This window comes from Ambystoma mexicanum, chromosome 3p (genome assembly GCF_040938575.1).
Source record: "Ambystoma mexicanum isolate Mex_15411 chromosome 3p, UKY_AmexF1_1, whole genome shotgun sequence".
Taxonomy (NCBI): Eukaryota; Metazoa; Chordata; class Amphibia; order Caudata; family Ambystomatidae; genus Ambystoma; species Ambystoma mexicanum.
The window spans coordinates 807,047,539-807,066,617 of NC_090925.1; the positions used below are offsets into that span (position 1 = coordinate 807,047,539).

At 43.4% G+C, this 19,079-nt stretch overlaps 1 protein-coding gene across 1 annotated transcript in view; it reads right to left on the bottom strand.

The window, feature by feature from the left end:
• The window catches only part of LOC138580912 (serine protease 27-like), a 622,848-nt gene that overhangs the window by 92,959 nt on the left and 510,810 nt on the right, over nt 1-19,079 (bottom strand). The window contains exon 5 of the mRNA XM_069651843.1: nt 591-760. Within this exon, the coding sequence (XP_069507944.1) occupies nt 591-760 (170 nt within the window). The remainder of the gene's footprint in view (nt 1-590; nt 761-19,079) is intronic.

Sequence of the window (19,079 nt, forward strand, 5' to 3'; positions counted from 1 at the left end):
AGAGCAGGCAGTCCATGTAAAAGTGTTTGTGCAGAAAAAGGGGGCAGAGGGGTTTTATGTTTTAATTATCCCATTGAGTAGGATGGGGAAAAAGTGTTACATGGAGAGGGATACCGCGTCTCACCATCCTGCGTCCCACTCACTGAAGACCCCTCACTCAGGTTATCTTCCCACACTGGTCCACCCCCAGGGTCTGGATCCAAAGGCAATGGCAGTGCCCTGGCCACCTGAGAGAGAGATCCGCAGGGACTAGCGGGTGACACACCTTCTGGTTTTTCACACATGCGATCCCTTCTATGCAAATTCCTCTGCTCAGAAACATTTGCTTGTACTATGCAGTCACTTTTGCGCCTACCCCCTCCCCTTCTATCTGTTTACAGGTATTATGAGGTATATTACAAGCCTGAGTTCTCTCCTCTAACCTGATTACAGGTACCATGAGTTTACATGTTGACCAGATCACACTTCTCCCAACCAATCACTGGTACCATGACGACACTCTTTGGCCTAGGAACGCTCCGGCCACCAGATTCAGATAATATGAGGTACCTTACCCGGCCACCAGATTCAGATAATATGAGGTACCTTACCTGGCAAGAGTCCTTCCCACCCTCTTTAAAGCCAGCACATATCATATCATTGAGGATAATCATTTTGCTGGGCTTTATCTTGGAGTTCATGTGGTAGAGCCCATCACACGTCTTCTGGTCAATGATGGGCAACTTTACTTTCTGCAGAGTTTTGGGATTTGGAAGACTCGCTGGGGAAAGAAAACAAAAACATGAATCTCCACTTGAGCACACAAGCGCTGCTAGACAGGTGTTTCAGCACACTATTAAGTTGACAGTAACAACTCAGAAGCAATTAACTACCTAATCAGGATCATTTATGATACTTGGAAGATGCGGTTTGAGTTAGAAATCTAACCAGTCTCCATTCATGCTAAATATCTACATGCATTTGTACTTTTGAAAGCCACAAAGAGATATGCAATTTTTCTTTTATAGTCTTTACAGTCTCAAGGACAGTTAGTTTGATGTAAACTAGACACTTTACCTTAGGCATAACAAAGTGGAAAATTCCATTCTAAAACGTGTTTGCATCCTACAACTTATTGCTGCTTCAAAATGGTTCCAGGTTATCACACACAGGAACACTTTAAGGAGAGTACTTATTTTAAGCATGATTCTTTTTTTCACTAAATGTGTTACCTGCATGTCCCACAAGAAGAACACCCTTTCCCTGTGAGGGGTGTCTATCCCTAGGTTGGTGGTGATGGACCACCTACCTAATAGGGAAATATTAGGAGAGCTGCCCCTAGGTCTAAAATGTATTTACTAGTTATAGTTCTTAGTTAAAAGGCAAAACAATGTCTACTTATGGGATGTCAACATTTCTAGGAGGTGCTCTTTCACTAGGGCAACGGTGCCCTTTGTTATTTTATTGACCTTCCAGAAAGTGTGTTACCAAACTATAGTAAATCGATTGCTTGGTTTTGAGAACCCCCCACCCCCACCCCCAAAAAACCTTCATAGAAGGCAACTCTTAGAAAGAGTAATTTAAAAATATCTGACTTCTATACACCACTAATGGATCCTGTTTGTTTAGAAAAGATTCATAAGTTAGTTGAGGGCGGAGGAAGTCTGTTCTCCCCTACAGTGGGATTAGTTATGTCCCGTATCTCATGTGACTTCAGGAATATCATCCATCTAGGTGGTTCCATGGGTTTATAGTCATTCCATCGACAGTCAAAGCATCTAATGCCATACCATCTAAAAAAAGCATCTAAGAAAAAAGCATCTAATGCATTTTTTTTCAATTTTTTTAATCCCCCCAACCACCCTTTTTTAACCTTTAAACCCCATTTTTATTAAACTAAACCCTTTACCATCTAGAAAAATGCATTAGATGCTTTTTTTAGATGCTTTTTTTTAGATGGTTTGGCTGTCGATGATTTGGTTGTCAATGCAATGACCGGATACCGGTTCCATGCATTTTATCACTCATTATTTCCTTTTTCAATGTTCACTATCATCGTTCGGGCGACCGAAAGGGCTTGTCCCTTGGAGCCTGTATATCATACCAAGTTTCACCTACTTCTGCTGGGGAGACCGAAAGGGCTAGTCCCTTGGATCCCAACAGAACACATATCAACTTACGAAGGATGTCAACAAATCGAACCACGAAACAACAAATCATCCAACGCCCCAAAACAAGACAAAGAACCAAACTTGCGACGACTAGCATTTCTGAGCAAGACTCATCACAGCTAACCATGGAACAATCCTTCCAAAGAGCAACAAAATCCAAAGAAAATCCAAAAGACCGTCCAACAAATATTGAACTCAAACAAGAAGACCACCTCATCATAGAAGATACTTCAAACACAGGCAAAACCCTTCATGAATCCCCCCAACCTGTGGCTGAGAAACATGAGGACACTAATCAACCTAATCCGGAAGAACCGATACCCTCTCAAACTAAAGCACAGGTTCATAACCCCCATACTAGAAACCAACAAGAAGACCCTTTGTCTTTAATCACATGCACCCCCCGGCTACCTTCTGAAAACCGGGACATTTCCGCTCAGTCCACCGAAAAGGAGCGAACTTCAAGCCAAAATCTGCCTCATAATGCGACAAAAGAAGCAATACTAATACCCACAACCAGCAAACATGAATCCACATCAACTAAATTTGAACATATCAAAGCCTCAAAAAACAACTTGAACCACTCGAATAGTAACCCCAAAACTATAAAACCAGAAGTGCAAATAACAAATGACCAACAAACACGCTACCCACTGAACCAACCACCATAATACAAGAAACCAACACCAAACTGGCAGAAAAAGACTCAACTAACTACTCCATTGGAAAAGCCACATCATTACACCAACCAACTGAGCCTAGAGAGGCCACAAACCCTCAAAAATCAGCATGAACAACATCCCAACAAACGAAGAAAGAAAAAGCAAGACTAGCGAAACTTGCGTGGCTACACACCCATAACGCCATAAAATTTGCACAGCCTTTGGATACCACAGCCCCTAAATCAAAAACTAAACCAGCAAGACTGTCAATGGACATTACTGAAATTGAGTCAATTATGACAAACATTGAAAAAAGAAAAGAAATATTTGGAAACAAAACAGAGATACATCAACTTCAACTAACATCAACGCCGTGTATTCCGCATCGCAGTCTGAATCCACCTGTAAAAAGAGAAGCACAACCCGATTTCGCTGAGAAAAAAACTGTTCCAACACGATTTAACTTCGATTCAGATGAATCCTATTATACTCCAGACCCGATAACTAAGAACTCAAAACCGACCAACCCACAAGACAAACACGTCAACACCATACAAAAAGATGATCACTCGGAGGAAAACAATAACCCGAGAATTCCGACCACGATGATAGATCTACAAAATATGCTCATTGCCATACTTTCACAAGCGGTGATTCCTTTCTTGAAACTACATGAAGACATGAAAGACAACATGAAGGACCAAGCCACCCTCCTCCCTCTAATTCACTCGAAACAGATTCACATGGAACACTTCGTCTCGACAATCGAATCCCGCCTGACCGTTGAAGCTGAAGAATCACATCGCTGGCAACAAAGATTGGGCGAAATAGTGAGAGGCGACCGACAAGAAAAAACTAAACTCACAGCAGAACTACTACAGATGCTTAAAGCAAACCACCAACAACAAGCGAACTTACCAAACGATCAAGAAAAATCCACCTCAACTGTCTCGAACCTACCACAACAACCAACTGCTGCCATCCTGACTCACAGACAACAGACGCTGAAACATACAGCTGAAATTACCACCATTCCACAACCGGAGTCTACCGAACCGAAAAAGTTAACTAAGAATGCTACCGAAGAATACCACATCTTTACAAAAGAAAAAACCACAAAGGAGGCAAAACCAGTACATCCAAAAAACATCAAAAAACGACAAACGGGCTCGAGAGCATTCCTAAGAACTGTAAAACTAACTGATCAATACACTGCAACCACAACAAGCAAAACCCAAACCCCGGCAACATCATCAATTACCAACATCCAGAGAGACTATAAACCCACAAATCCGATGCATCCTCAAGTGCCACAAAGGACGTCACCTGAATCAATCATTGACGAAGAATTACTCAACTTATCTACCCACGAAGACCAAATCTCAGCAATTAGACCACAATCTGCTGAACCAAGACCTCATACGAGTTTCATAATAATCGACGAATACTCCATAGACCAGGAACAATGTATAAATGACAACCAAGACGAAACATCAGATCTCTCTTTAGAAGAAATCTCAGATGCATCGCTAGAAAATGATATAATAGACAAAACAAAAGATGAAACCTACGATCAAATCTCAACGGACTCGCAAACAAGAACATTACAAGAATCAACCGAACATAAGCACACCATCCCAACATTTGTCAACCCATTACGACAGAATGAAATCTGCGAAATTCATATTGAAAATGAAATCAACAGATCTGAACCCATAATCCTAAACAGAACCAATCTACTACGCCTCTTTGGAGCAATACCACAGCTGAGTAAGATAACAACAAAAGACATCGACCTCATAACATTCAAAGATGATTTAAATCTAGACAAGATTGCCATAGAATTATCTGATCCTAACAACCAAGAACTCATTCTATCAAGACGCGCTCAACTTCAAAAACTTGGCTTCACGTGCTGGGCCACAACATTCACAAGATTACACAACAAACCGAAATATAGAGTAACCACAGACAAAGAGGAAAACAGCCAACATCAAACAAGACCATACATGAACAATTATACCTCCGACCACACCAGAGTTGACAGAAGCCGAAGCCAATCGCCACAACCATACCAACCAGACAGAGACGAACGACCGATTAGAAGAACCTACGATTCGGAATCTTCTTTCACGGAAACTGCATCCATAGAATACTCAACGATCTCCAATTCATAACAATCAACAAACCTGGGTTACACGTGGTCACTCTGTTCGTGGAACACCAGAGGAAACATGCACCTTTTCACAAACCCCTCCCCTGACCTAGAACAATACCAAATCATATGCCTGCAGGAAACCTGGCTCAGCGAACCCCCAGCCTGCGATGGCTTTCTCACATTTCTCAATCCTGCTATTGTTCAAAAACAAGGAAGGCCTGCGTCTGGCCTCCTCACCTTAATTAAGATAAACACCCACTGTACAGTACTGAGCTCTGAGAATATCAATCCTTGGACCCAATTTACAAAACTAACCTGTACCAAGACACATCGAAACGACGAAAGTAAAAACAATCTAATAATTCTAATCCTAAATCTATACTGGAACCCTGCAGCAATATCAACGGAGGCCTTCATCGACGGTGTATTTGTCGCAATAGACATGGCCATGACAAAACACCAACTACCAGAAATTATAATCTGCGGAGACTAAAACGTCAAACTATATCACCTAAACGGCTCCCTTCAAACACTCTCAGATCTGTCCCCAAAAGCAAAGAGATGGATAAAGGAAACTACGATACGCAATCTTATCCTCCTGAACCACGCAAAGAACAACTCCGCAACTTACACGCCAACCTGGACCAGAGGATCATCACATGCAATCATTGACTATATATTTCTATCTTAGAACCTACATGAATCAGTCACAAAAGCACAAACGGTATCAACCGACAAAAGTGATCATAACCAACTCACCGTCCAATCCGAGTCATTAAGCCAACGAAGTGAACCAAGACCACCGACCCCCATGGAACTTGACGGCACAGCATCAAGGCTAAGAATTCCACAAACAGGTATGGCAAAACTACCGAAGAAACTCCATGATGCCACTTTGACAGATTCTGAGAAACTTAACTACGAATGGATTCTTCTTCCTTTTCGACAAACCACCAAAAACCGCCTCCATATGGATCATTGCCACACATACAACCAAGAAATAGCCGAAAGGAAAAAGTGCCTAAACCGAACAATACGACAGCTAAAGAAAATAACATCAGCGGAGAACAAGAACGAGATCAAAACCTGAAACAAAAACACGCAAATTAGACAAAATCTCAACAAAAAGTCCTCCAACAAGCAGACGCAGAAAACATAATGAAATTGCATAAGACCCACAATACCAGAGAGCTCTGGAACCTGCTCAATGATAACCGACAAAAGCAACATAAACTAACAGCCAATGTTGCGCAAGAAACCTGGATAATGCACTTCTCGACCATATACGGACCAAGAAGAATGGACCCACAAACCCCACTGCCCTCATCCGAACCAACCTGGCAAGTAAATGCAGAATTTGAAGACTTCATGCAGCTGATCAAAAAACTGAATACTTACAGAGCCCCAGGTCCTGACGGACTCTCGAACGCTGTCATTAAACAAGACACAGCTGCTTGGGCAAACTTTATGTGCCACATCACAACCTTGGTAAAGACACTCCACCGAATACCAAACTCCTGAAGGTCGGCGATAATTGTCCCAATCCACAAGCAAGGACCAAGAGAAGAACCTCAAAACTTCCACCCAATTGCCTTACTAGACCCGCTGGGGAAGCTATTCGCTGCAGTACTCTTGAAACAACTAACCACTTGGGCCATAGAAAACGACAAATTCTCGACCAGGCAAACAAGTTTCACAGCCAATGTCAGAACAAATCTCAACTTGTTATTACTTCAATTAATAAAGCATGAAGCTATCAACTCCCACACCACAATATATGCAGCATTCATTGATTTAAAGATGGCCTTCGATGCAATCTCACGACAAAAACTTTGGTCAAAACTCAGAGCTTGGAACTGCCCATCGAACATCCTTGAACCGATCATCCTCCTCTACTCAGAAACCACCATAAAAGTGAGATTATCGAAACAAGGAGTCAAAACCAACGCTATACTGACAACAAACGGTCTAAAACAACGTTGCCCTTTAGCAGCAACACTATACAACCTTTTCACGGCCGACATCGAAGAACACCTAAGATCTAACAAAACTAATCCTCCGAAAATAAATGCGACATCAGTGCCTGCCATGGCATATGCAGACGACATTGTCTTGCTAGACAAAACACCAACTGGACTACAAGCCTCCCTGACAGCCTTGAGCAGCTATATGGAAAAAAACGAACTAACGATTAACACTGGAAAAACCAAGACAATGATTCTAACCAAACCACCCACAAAAAAACCACAACAACCGAGCTTCTACATCAACAGGAGCAAAATAGAAAACGTGACAACTTTCAAATACCTCGGCATCCAAATAAATCAATCAAAATCAGAAGAGCAATGATCGACAAAATTGAACAAACAGCACAATCACTATCAAGACAAGGATGTCTACTTCATAGAAAATACTGCAAGTTCTCTTTCAAACCCATCATTGCCTATTACAGACAAAAGTACATTCTGATACTAACCTATGGAACAGAAGCAATGCTAAATACCCGGACAATCAACTGGATGAAATTTGAATCAATTTTTTGGCGCAAAATTCTTCACCTACCACAGACATACCCAATGCCAAGAATTCGCTTTGAAATGGCAACCCAGTCAATTGAATCATTTGTACAATGGAAAAGATTAGATATCTTCCGAAAAATACTGACTGATCCAAAAACCCCAGCTATTCAAATTCTACGAGCTCAGGCAAACACCTTTAACATCTCGATATTACAAAAATGGAAACAGTCAATGAGGAAAGAAATGGAAAACGAATACATCTCAGAAGAACTTCTAACGCTTCGCCCACAGCATGCAAAAATAAAGCTTCTTCATAACGACTGGATAAAGACCATCCAAAAAAAGAACACTTACAAACACAATCTTCACTGTATCAAAGACAACAGAAAAATTCATGAACTAAAAGCATACCTTCAAATTTTCCCAGATCAGAACATCAGAACAACGTTCACAAGAATACGCTTGAACATCCTTCCTACAAAATCGCATCTAGCTATTACGAAGCAGATTGATGCTACAAACAACTACTGCCGCTTTTGTAAGGACCAAGCATTTCCGGAAACCATCTTCCATCTGGTCATGGAATGCCAATCACTTTCCTCTCAGCGCAAACAATTCGGAACGTTTTTCCAACTCTCAGCCCAACAAATGAACACACAAGAAAGATGGGCAGCTCTGCTCAGTGGTCACAGTAATAAATATACATACACAGTTGCTCTCTTCCTAACCTCTATACTGGAACTTTACAAAAAAACACCAGGAAACCCATTTTAAACTATGAACTCTGATCACTTATAGAATAGATGCAAATGATGAAAAAGTTTACAAACAAACTAAATCATCAAAAAAATAAAAAAATAAAATAAAATAAAAATGTTGACTATTTTGAAGTTCTGTGCATCATCGAAATGCAGAGAACACCCAATGCAACCTCCCATCACCTCCCACTCTTCCCCTCAAATAAACCATGATCCCCTTTACCAAACATATTTGTAACCTTTTACAAAAATATGTTGTAGATTAATTTTTTGCAATGATTTTCCGCAATGAAAAATAGGTGCCATATTCTGCACTAAAAAGACTGAAACTTTCTATGAAGGAAAGAAGATGTGTGCGACAACTGTACAAGTTGATGCAGTTCTTTTTGGTTTTGGGAAGTTCGCTTTGGAAGAGGTTTCATCTTTACAGAGAAGTGCATGAATGTTACCCATGAGTATGCAAGAACTGAACTGTAATTTTCACTATAAAAAGTATTTTTAAGATGGACCACCATTCCATAATGGATGTGTGGGGGAACAGGAAAGGGTTTTGTCATCGGCTATGTAGCTACTCCAGTGCACTGCTTTCCAGTTGGTTTGCCCAACTAGCTGAAGAGTGTTTTTGTTGAGCAGGTGTAATATGTTGTGTGGTCAAGGCGGTGGTAGGTTAGAAGCTCTTGAGTGCTGCTCTACTGAATATTAATTTGTCACAGGAAATATGCTGGTCAGGACCATGAAGCACACTGGAAATCATGGTTTTGGAAAAGTTAATCCCTGGTTCTTAAATGCGGCTAAGAACTCAACTTGCTATAGCAGATATTCAGATAAGCTGCATTGTGGTCTAAAAGGCCTGCTGACGAAAGTTATTGTGATGGTCAAAGCATGCCAATAAGGGGATTGTCACAGTTGGTGTAGATGAGTATGCTTAAGACTGCAGGTATTAAAGAGAGTTGGCAAGAGGCTACCAGTCACGCCAATGAGTTGTGATTAATCAGAGATGATTCACCCAGAAAACCTGGCCTGGGACCCCTTTCATGTGGCCAGAGAAAGGTGAATACTTTCTGATTCTGACCCTGGGGGTGGGGTTCTGCAGGAGAATCACTTGTATGACTTTCCCCAAGACCCCAACCTTCTAATGGCCTATTGTAAAATGGAAACTGTTAGACAAGCTAATTCTGACATTGGAGACTTCATGTCCCACAATTCCCAAAGTACTGGGACGCAGAAGAGGACTGCAGAGGCACAAAACTGCAAGTTGCAGCCTATTAGGGATAATGAACTACACCTGAGGGAGACTGGGAGGCATAAAAGGTCCTCTCAGGTGCGGGCCATTGAGAAGAGCAGTAGCACAAGGTGGAGTAGTTCTGACACCACCACGGGGCAGCAGAAGCAGAAGCTAGATGAGAGCTGAAATGCCAGGATCACTGTGGTGTGTAAAATGGAGGAAAGTCCTGGGAGGGTCTCTTATGCTTGAGACCTTGACTGCAGAGGTTGCGCAGCGAAAAGCGTTGGATGTGACGGCTCTGCACCTGAGGATCACAGCTGTAGTGGTCGCGCAGCAGAAAGCGCACTGTTTAATAATTTCCCCCATTGTCAGACAAGTGCCAGTGGCAGGCGAGTACTGGAGAGCTGAGGGAGCCAGGAGTGCTCTGCTGTTGACAGACGCGGACCCTGGCAAGCCACGAAGGAGATGTTGTTGGGCTGTGCAGGAAAACAGAAGCAGAGGGCCTGCAAGCAGCGAGGCAAATGGACATGGAAGCCAGAACAGTGAGTTCACTGTAGATTGTGACCCCGGAGCGCTCAGTAACTGCCCGCTGGCCATATCCAGGGTCCTAAACCCCAGATATAATATAAATGAAAAAAAGTTGAATAAAAGGAACGTTTTTGAATACCGAAGCAGGGTAATTCTTCTGTTGCAAACCAAGCTGATTTAAAAAGGAGCAGATGGCAGAACAAGAACCTAATTATAAGACCAGAAGGCAATTGAGAATTTCAGTGTTTGTAAAGACTATTGCCAATATGTAAAGGAAGTCATAAGAGGACATTGCTTAAACCCACATTACCAAAGCCAAAGAGGTGTGGTTAGTGCAGAAGGGGTGAAACAAGAGTGCCAGGAGGGCTGCCCTTCTGATAGAAGGTATTCAGAAGGAGTGGAGCATAACCTGTATTGAGTATGGCAATTACAAATGTGTAACAAACAGCACCAGTGTGGTTCTTGTTTCCCCTGACGAAATTCTTAAACTTGATGTTGTGGAGAAAAAGACATTGCTAACCTATTTGAAGTTAACCCTTACCACAGAAGTACTTGCAGTTAGTAGTTTATTCTGGCCTGGTAGGAGAATACACCAGGCCAGAGAACTTTGTAGCATTTTGCTCTGTTTTGGCAGCAGAGTACACCGGAGCAGAGAACTTTGTAGTAGTAGGCCTGGCATGTGAATGGACCAGGTGGAAGCCATTAAATGTACTGTAGTGTGGTCAGAAATCTTTAAGAAGTTGAATAACTACTAAGGTGATTTTGTGAATGAATGCAGAATCATACTGACAAATTAATATCACTAAAGCAAGTGTTGTGTGAACTGCTGAAGAATGATTTAATATTGTCAAAAAAGTGGTTTGACAATATCCTGACAAACACCTTTTTGTTGAAATTAATGAAATATGAAAATATTCTTTGCTGATGAAAAGAAGTTGTTTCAAGATCGTTGTTGCAAGTGAAAAGGGGAAAACTGTATTGAACACTTGTGAACTGCAGGTTGAACTCAAGTTGGAACTTTGTGTTACCAAGTTGGAACAAAAAGAGAACTGAAGTGGAACTTTTGTTATGAGACAGTATTTCCTTATCCTTTTGGACCTGTGGAACGAAATCCTGCTTGAATCTGGGGAAGGGAATTCACTCAGATTGTAAGGAGAAACAGTTATCATGATGTGAATTTAACTGATACATGTGTTGCTTTTCAATTGCCAAATATTACCTTGTTAAGTTGGTGTATGTATAAGTGTGAGGGACAAAAACCTTTTCTTAGAGTGTTTCCTTTAGTTTATTTTAGGCAGGGAAATCCTCATCACGGTTGGGATTGTTTATCCAACCTTTTGGGTTAATCAAATGGCATCTTTTGAAAAACATTCACAAAGTTGTCCGCTTCACATTTCTGACCCCTCATAGAGTGCATGTGGTTGGGCTGTGCTAATGGACCTGAGCAGGAGCTGCGGTGGTGAACTGTTCAGAGAGGCTGTTGCAGCAATGTGAGTAGAAAAAGTAAGGACAGTTGCAGCATTATCTGGGAGACATACCAAAATGGTGGAAAGAGGTTGAGGGAATTGCATCTGCAAAGGTGTTCTATTGAAAGGTAAGCCCTTAGATGGTGCAAGGCTGGGAAACCATAGTGTGGGTGACAGCACTGGAGATTGAGGAGTAGATTTTGTCAAGGAAAAGGGCAACAGCAATATCAAAATGGCTCTGAAAAACTAGAATGTAGGATCAAAGAACACTACTTCCAGTGTTAAGAGTGTCTTGATATGTAAGCATTGCATAATTTTTTAACATTGACTAAGAAACAAAACAGGCTCTTGTGGAACTCAGTACTCGGAAGTGGGCAGTGCTGCACAATAAAGCTGTGACAGCAAGTGAGCTGAAGGGGTCAGGATCTAGGAGGTCCAAAGAAATAGGTAAAGTGCATACATAGTGGGTCGTTCGCTTGTGAACTGGAGTACCACTTGCACCCTTAGTAATTAACCATAACCAAGGGCCAAGATGCTGACTCCCTGGACAGAATGTGGCTGGGTGGTTGGCATGAGAGAGTGGCAAATCGGTTGAGGGTCAGAGTGAGATTAGTTGGAGAGGGGAGGATTGGGTCTGGGGAACCGCTTCTGGAGAAAGTGCTGGGTTTCCAGTAAGTATTTGAAATTCTTGATCGGGTTGCCTATGGTCAGATATCTCAGCACTTAAACCAATATCCTATTCTCAATTCATACCAATATGGCTTCAGACAAAGCTTTGGCACCAAAACTTCTCTGCTGGAGTTGAAGTCTAGATTAATGGGACGGCTGGATAATGGCTCTGTCTCCCTGCTAATTTCTTTGGACTATTCAACAGCGTTCGACTTGGTTGAACATTCCATCTTGGTGTCAAGATTGGCTGAGGTCGCCAACTTCTCTCCAGCTGCTGTGTCTTGGATTGTATCATTTTTGGAGAAAAGACAGAGCAGGGTTTGTTCTGAAGTGGCAGAGGCCGTTCCAATTCCTGTCTTCTTTGGGGTCCCGCACGGGGCTAGTATATCCCCCTGCCTTAACAACATCTTCATGGCTCCTTTCTTCTTCTTTTTGGAGCAGGAAGGGGGTTATGTTTTCGAACTACGCAGACGACACACAGTGTGTCGTCCCTCTTACCGGTAATCATTTGTGTGATGAACAGGAATTGAATAGAGTCCTCTTACTCATTGGGAATTGGATGATTTCCAACAACCTTGACTTGAATAAGGGAAAGACGGAACTGATGATTGTGGGCAACCAAGTTACAATAGCCAAGTTGGGCCATGCTTACAGATCTTTCAGGTTGGGGGTTGACATTATCACCCCCTTACCTAAATAAAAAATGTTGGGGGTCACGCTCGACCAGACATTATCTATGAGGTCTTAAATGGCCAGCGTTGTCTGTGCTACCGTTTATTATGTCAAACTTCTGTCACATTTGGGACCCCTCATCTCACAAGCGAACGCAGCGACAATAGCTAGAGCGATAATTGGGGCAAAGATCGACTACTGCAGCAGTCTGCTGGTCGGCTTTTGCAAACAGGACTCTAACAGACTTCAGACTGTGCAAAACGGGGCTGATAGAATGGTGCTCGGCTTATCCCGCCATGATCAAGTCTCAGAGGCCAGGTGCTCCCTGCATTGGCTCCCTGTAGCGGGTCATGCAAAGTTTAGATTACTGGTGATCACTTTCAAATGCAGACTTGGCCTTATGCCATCATACCTGCAGGCTCACATCATCGAGCAAGTCAATGGTAGGTCCTGTGGTCAGAATTTTCTGTTTCTTCCCCGCAGTAGAACAAAGAAAGCTGAGAATGGGGCATTCTTTCTGACGGCACCCAAGCTCTGGAACCAGCTACCGCCAGCTTTAAGAAGCCAATCTATACTGACAGCTTTTAAGAAAGAGCTAAAAACCCTGCTTTTCTCTTAATCATAGACACTTCCTGACTCCTGATCTTAGCCGCCATGGTGATCTTAGTGGATAGTTAATCCACCTTCTTTTTGTTGCTGTGTTTGTGTCTTCTGATCTTGTCCGCGCCCTAATGCCCTCGGGTCCAAGGTGCGCAATACAAATTGCTTAAAGTAAAGTAAAAGTTGTGTTCAGAACAGAGGATGGCTGGAAGAAAGCACAACAACTGCCATGTAGTATAGTAGCAGTTGTTCATGAAAGGGGGCTGAGGAGTCCAAGGAGGGACAGTAATTGGAAATCAGAAGAGGGATGAAGACAGTTCCGTGCCTTGGCAAGTTCAGAGGAGGATACTCTGAAATATGACCATGACTAGAGCAAAGCAGTGGTTGTGCATGGTGCCCACCACCTTATTGCAACAGTGGAAATAACACAAGCTCAAAGAGCGCAAGCTAAAGAAAAGAAATGACAGCAGTAGAAGGACATTGAGAAAAAAGGGAACTGAAAGAAGGGCGGCAGAGGATTAGGTGGCTTTGGTACAAGGTTGAAAGGCTAGTGAAAAGTTACTGCAACATAGGCATCTACTTTTCTGAGCTACGTCAATATTTATTATTATTTAGTCCAGAGCGGAGCATTATGCTGACAAAAAAGATTACTAATATGGAAACAGAAGGTTATCTTTAGTTGGTTTGCATTACTTTTCTATGAGTAGTTTTGGTCTCCTACGGGGAGGGATAAACTATGGTAGTGGGAGAAGTAGACATTGAGCTGGTTACAGTAGATGGTGAATACTTTGTCCATAGCTAAACAACAATAGGCCAGTGACATGTAGATTGAGGGTTGATCCCAGTTGTGACTGGGGCAGCAGAGGAGAGACATGATGGGCCTTTAAAAAAGAGTCCTGGAAACCATAAAGGTTTCAGCATGAATGCACAGAATACAGTGGAATACCTCCACTGGTATAGGGTTTTGTTAAGGATCAGCAGTTGGCAACGCAGCATCAATCTGGCGGTTAGCATGGCCTTTTGTTGACGAAAGGGTTAGTAATTTGGTTAAATTGGACAGGTTGCAGGAGTAGCTAGATCATAATTCTAACCAGCCTGGAGGGAGTTTGTTTAGGGTTCCCCATGAGGTTCAGATCCCTTAGGGGACCCCAAAAAGGTAGAGGGGTGGAAGATTGGTTGTCAATGAGGGGCAATAGCAAGAGAGTGGCTAGAAAGTTATGGAACAAAGTGCAAGAATGGAGGATTGTGACCCGGTTGAAAGGGCCCTTGCAGGACCCAGCAATCTCCTTCTAAGGTACCACAATACCCAGCATGCAGTAGGAAAGGTGCCAAAGGATATATCATATGCCAGGGCCATGCGGAGCGTCAGTGAATAATTACATTTGCCAGGAGGATTATTCAGGAATCACCGGCAGTGTGGACACAGTGGTGGAATAAGTGAGGTAATGCAAGACAGGATCAGAGTTGGCAAAATGTAACATAGTATACAAATGGGCATTTTGGCTTCTCCCAGTGTATCAGTTATCCCCTGTTAGTTGTTCAGTGGCCTCTGTGGTCTGTGCATGCTTTAGCATGTTTTTGAAGTAGGATTTTAGGAGCTGCCTTGTTTGGAAGTGTGCTTTCTTGTATCTCAAATACTTGTTTGTTGGGAGGAAGGGAGTGCTGAGCGAATGTAAAATGTCGCTGAAGGACTTTCAGGAAATCACAGAGGTACTAGAGGCCTGATTTGGCTCTGAGAAAATGGAGGGCACCACAGAGGTTCTCACATTAATTGGGAATCAAACTTTGGTGGCGACAGAAACCATGTTGCCAACAGACAAACTGGTCTAGCTTTGGGGATTGTTCAATGAGGTAGCTTGGGCCCAGAAAGTTGAGTGTGAAAGGAGCAGAAGCGCCTGGGGCATCTACATTTCCCATTAAAAGTGGTTTCTCCGGGGAGAGCGATTTCTAGTAATTTGGCCACGGCACATTAGGGACTAAAAAGCTACATCAAATGATCAGGGACGACTTGGTGGTATGACAGGACTTCTGCGGCTCACAGCTGGCCACATTCCTGATGCAGTGGAAATTGTGGAATAAGGCAAATATTGAAGGTGCTGTGGTGTGCAGAGGCATGGCTGGATTCTTGGAGGAGGGGCAACAGCTTAGCCTTTTTAATGTTCCCACCCACATAGGTGACATTGCGTGACAGTCTACAAGAGATCCTTGAGTTCTGCAATGGTGGCAGAATATTGTGCTGCAATATTTGAAGTGGAACATGGAGTTCAGGATTTAGCTCAGTAGGTGGGCCACAGTATCGCTAGCACTCAGTCTCGTTCAAGTAGACTAGATTCCATGGACTTGCAGAAGAATGGGTCACCCCGGTGTCCCAGGAGTTGAGGAGGATTTGTGGCTGATTTATCCAGAGGGCCACAACCCAGTACACAAGAGAAGCAAATCTCCAGGTATGGAGAAAATGATAGGGATGTAGGACACACTCTCACATGTATAGAAAAGAGTTATAGGGAACAAGGAGGGAGAACTTGTGACGTAAATGCTTGATCTAATTGACAAGGCAGCATCCCCAGTGATGATATCAGCCAAATTAGCAGAGTTACACAGCCTATGAACTGATTAGTCTCGCAAACTCACCAAGGGGAACCTCATCCCAATTTTCAGCGCACTCAACCCTGACTGACTGGAGACCACCAACCCAGAGGCCTTAGTACTACACTACACTACTACCCTCACCAACACCATTGACACAATTGCCGCCGTAACTGCGAAAAGAGCCAAACTAACTATCCACACTAGTAACTGGTACACCCCTTGACTCTCTACACTCAGATTGAAAAAAAGACTAGCAGAATCTAGATGGAGTAACAACCCCTCCCTATCTTCTAAGTTATACAAGAATGCCATCATACACGCCAAGGTCACTTCCCTCAACACCAGAATTGCCAATGCCAATTCTGACTCAAAAGAATGATACACTATTCTGAAGGAAATAGAGACTCCTATCCCCCAAGCCATAACACTCATCAACAACTCGACCTGGCTCAACTCCAGTCAAACCGCCCTTCTGCACAAAATCGATAAGATACAAGTGAAAATCCGGGGAATAAAAGCCAGCATTCAGCAACAATCTTTTCCTGTGCACGTGCCCATCAATATCAGCCCTGATGCCCCACTGTTTCACTTCAAGGAAGTTACCGACCAAGAAATGTGTCAAATCTTACTGCGGCTAAATCCCTCCAGATGCAAAGGGGATATATGCCTGGCAACCTTAGTCAAAGACTGCTCCCTTGAGATTGCCCCTTTCATCATGTCGTTCATCAATGCCTCCTTCAACTCGGGCCTAATACCCACCTGCCCCAAGGAAGCATGGGTCCTCCCGCTACCGAAGAAACATACCCTTGACCCCACCATAACGAATAACTACCGTCCATCACCACTCTACCCCTCCTCCTTAAAATCCTAAGCAGAGCTGCCTACCAACAAATTCAATGGCATCTAGAAACCTACAAGATTTTAGGCATACGCCAATCGGGCTCCTGCCCCGGACACAGTGCAGAGTCAGCACTCCTTGACCTAAAAATCCAGCAGGACTCTATCAAGGATAAAGGAAAGTTGTCGATGTTCCTTCTCCTCGATGTCTGCAGCATTCGACTTAGTCGACCACAACATCCTATGTCACCACCTTACCTCCGCCACTGCCTTCTCACAGGAAGCTGCCGTTTTGATAGCCTTCTTAACGAAGAGTGATGAAAGTATTCTCCAATAGCGCTTGTGTGGCCCCTTCCCCCATCAGCTGTGGGGTTCCCCAAGGATCCTGTGTCCCTCCCATGCTTTATGACTTCTTCACAAAGCCCCTAGTCGACCTCCTGGACTGATTCCATGGACTTGAGTGGGGGGACAGCTTGACGCCGCGCCGCTGACGACCACAGCCGCAACGCCTCATTGAATAAGACACTTTGAATTCAAGGACGCTCTCGCCAGTACCGCCGACCGCTTTGTTCCGCCGGAGAAAGTTGAGGCTGCTGACGTGCCGAGGAGCATCTGCCGGTGGGTTTCCGGCCACCCGAAGACCGCAGAGATGCTACAACCCGATGCCCTTGCTGGGCCAAAGTTCTTCAGTGACTCTTTGCGGCAACTAACTATCGTTGTCGAGGTGCACCGCACGCTTCATCTTCGCAGGACGTCCACGACTGATCGTTGACGAGCACCACCAGGACCGAAGCTATTGTATCGAAGTCTTAGTTTATCATTTCTTCGAGGGATCTTGACGATCCGTGGCTCCTGCCTTAAAGGGTGCCGCTCAAGAAGGATCCGTCGGTGACCCGACGTCAAACTCTGCTATTGCAGGTACATTGGGATGATAGAAACTTTTTAGAGGGAAATAAGACTCATATAAACAATATATGGACTGGGCTTGTATTATATATTTCTTTACAGGTTGCCTAGGTGGGGGATCCTCCCACAGAACTGTGTCTAGGTAATGGGGCCAGTATTCTGCCTATTGGTTACCCAACTGCTTTTCCTCCTAAATCTATTGTTGGTTCACATTATGTACGGATTTGTATGACATTTGAACTGAGTACAGTTAATGCAATTTAATGAATGAAAGATTAATTGTGGTACCACATAGAAACTGTATATATTTAACATTTTAGATTATCTTGAGCACAAAGAGTGTTATTGTGATTGTGTACATAACTTGAGCCTATTTATATAAAGAACTGTGTTTTCAGTAACATAGTGTGTGGACATTCCTTTGTGGGTGCTTAGGGACTACACTGTACTTAGGAATCAGCCTGCATTACCTCCTGAGAGCTTAAGCCTTGGTTGCTCGTCCACAGCTACCGAATAGAGAACCTTGGCTGGGTTGCTTTGTGCTTTTAATCTGCAATATAGAGAGCAGGAGTACAGACACCCCCCTCCAGTCTTTACAGTGTCCACCTCGATGCCGCCCTCTGCCTAACATGACAAGTAAATGCCATCTGCTCGGCTGCATCCTACACAACAAAATGAATCAACGCTGCAGACCCTTCCTATCAACGGACAAATGCCTGACTGTCACCCGAGCAGTGGTAGACGCAAGGCTTGACTACTGCAACGTCCTCCTCTCTGGCACCTCAAATCAGAATTTAAAAAACTCCAAATCATACAAAACAATGCCCGACGCACTGCCCTCAATTTCCCACGGAAAGAACACATCAATGCTGCCTGTAGAGCCGCCCACTGGCTACCCACTAATGAAAGAATCATTTTCAAGACACTCTCATTCACCCACAAGTTCATCTCCAACTCAGCTCCTCTGTATTATACACAGAAAATTGTCAAAGTTGAAACCAACAGGCCTATTAGAACACCCTACGCGCACAGGCTTGTGCAACCCAGATTCAAGCGAACTAAAGCAGGAGGTGCTAGCTTCTCAGTTCTGGCCGCTAAACCCTGGAACGCCCTCCCCCCTGCCCTCAGAGCCAAAGAATCTTACTGGATCTTTTGCAAAACCTTAAAAACCTGGCTGTTCACCTAGTCCAACCCCATCACCACAATCACTCTGGATTTGCTTGCATCCTATGTACTTGGTCTATAAATTCAAGATTTTAATGCTAGTATCTTTGTGTTGGGAATTATATCTGTGAAACAATCTATGACTTGTCCTCCAACAGGCCCATGTAACAGGTAAA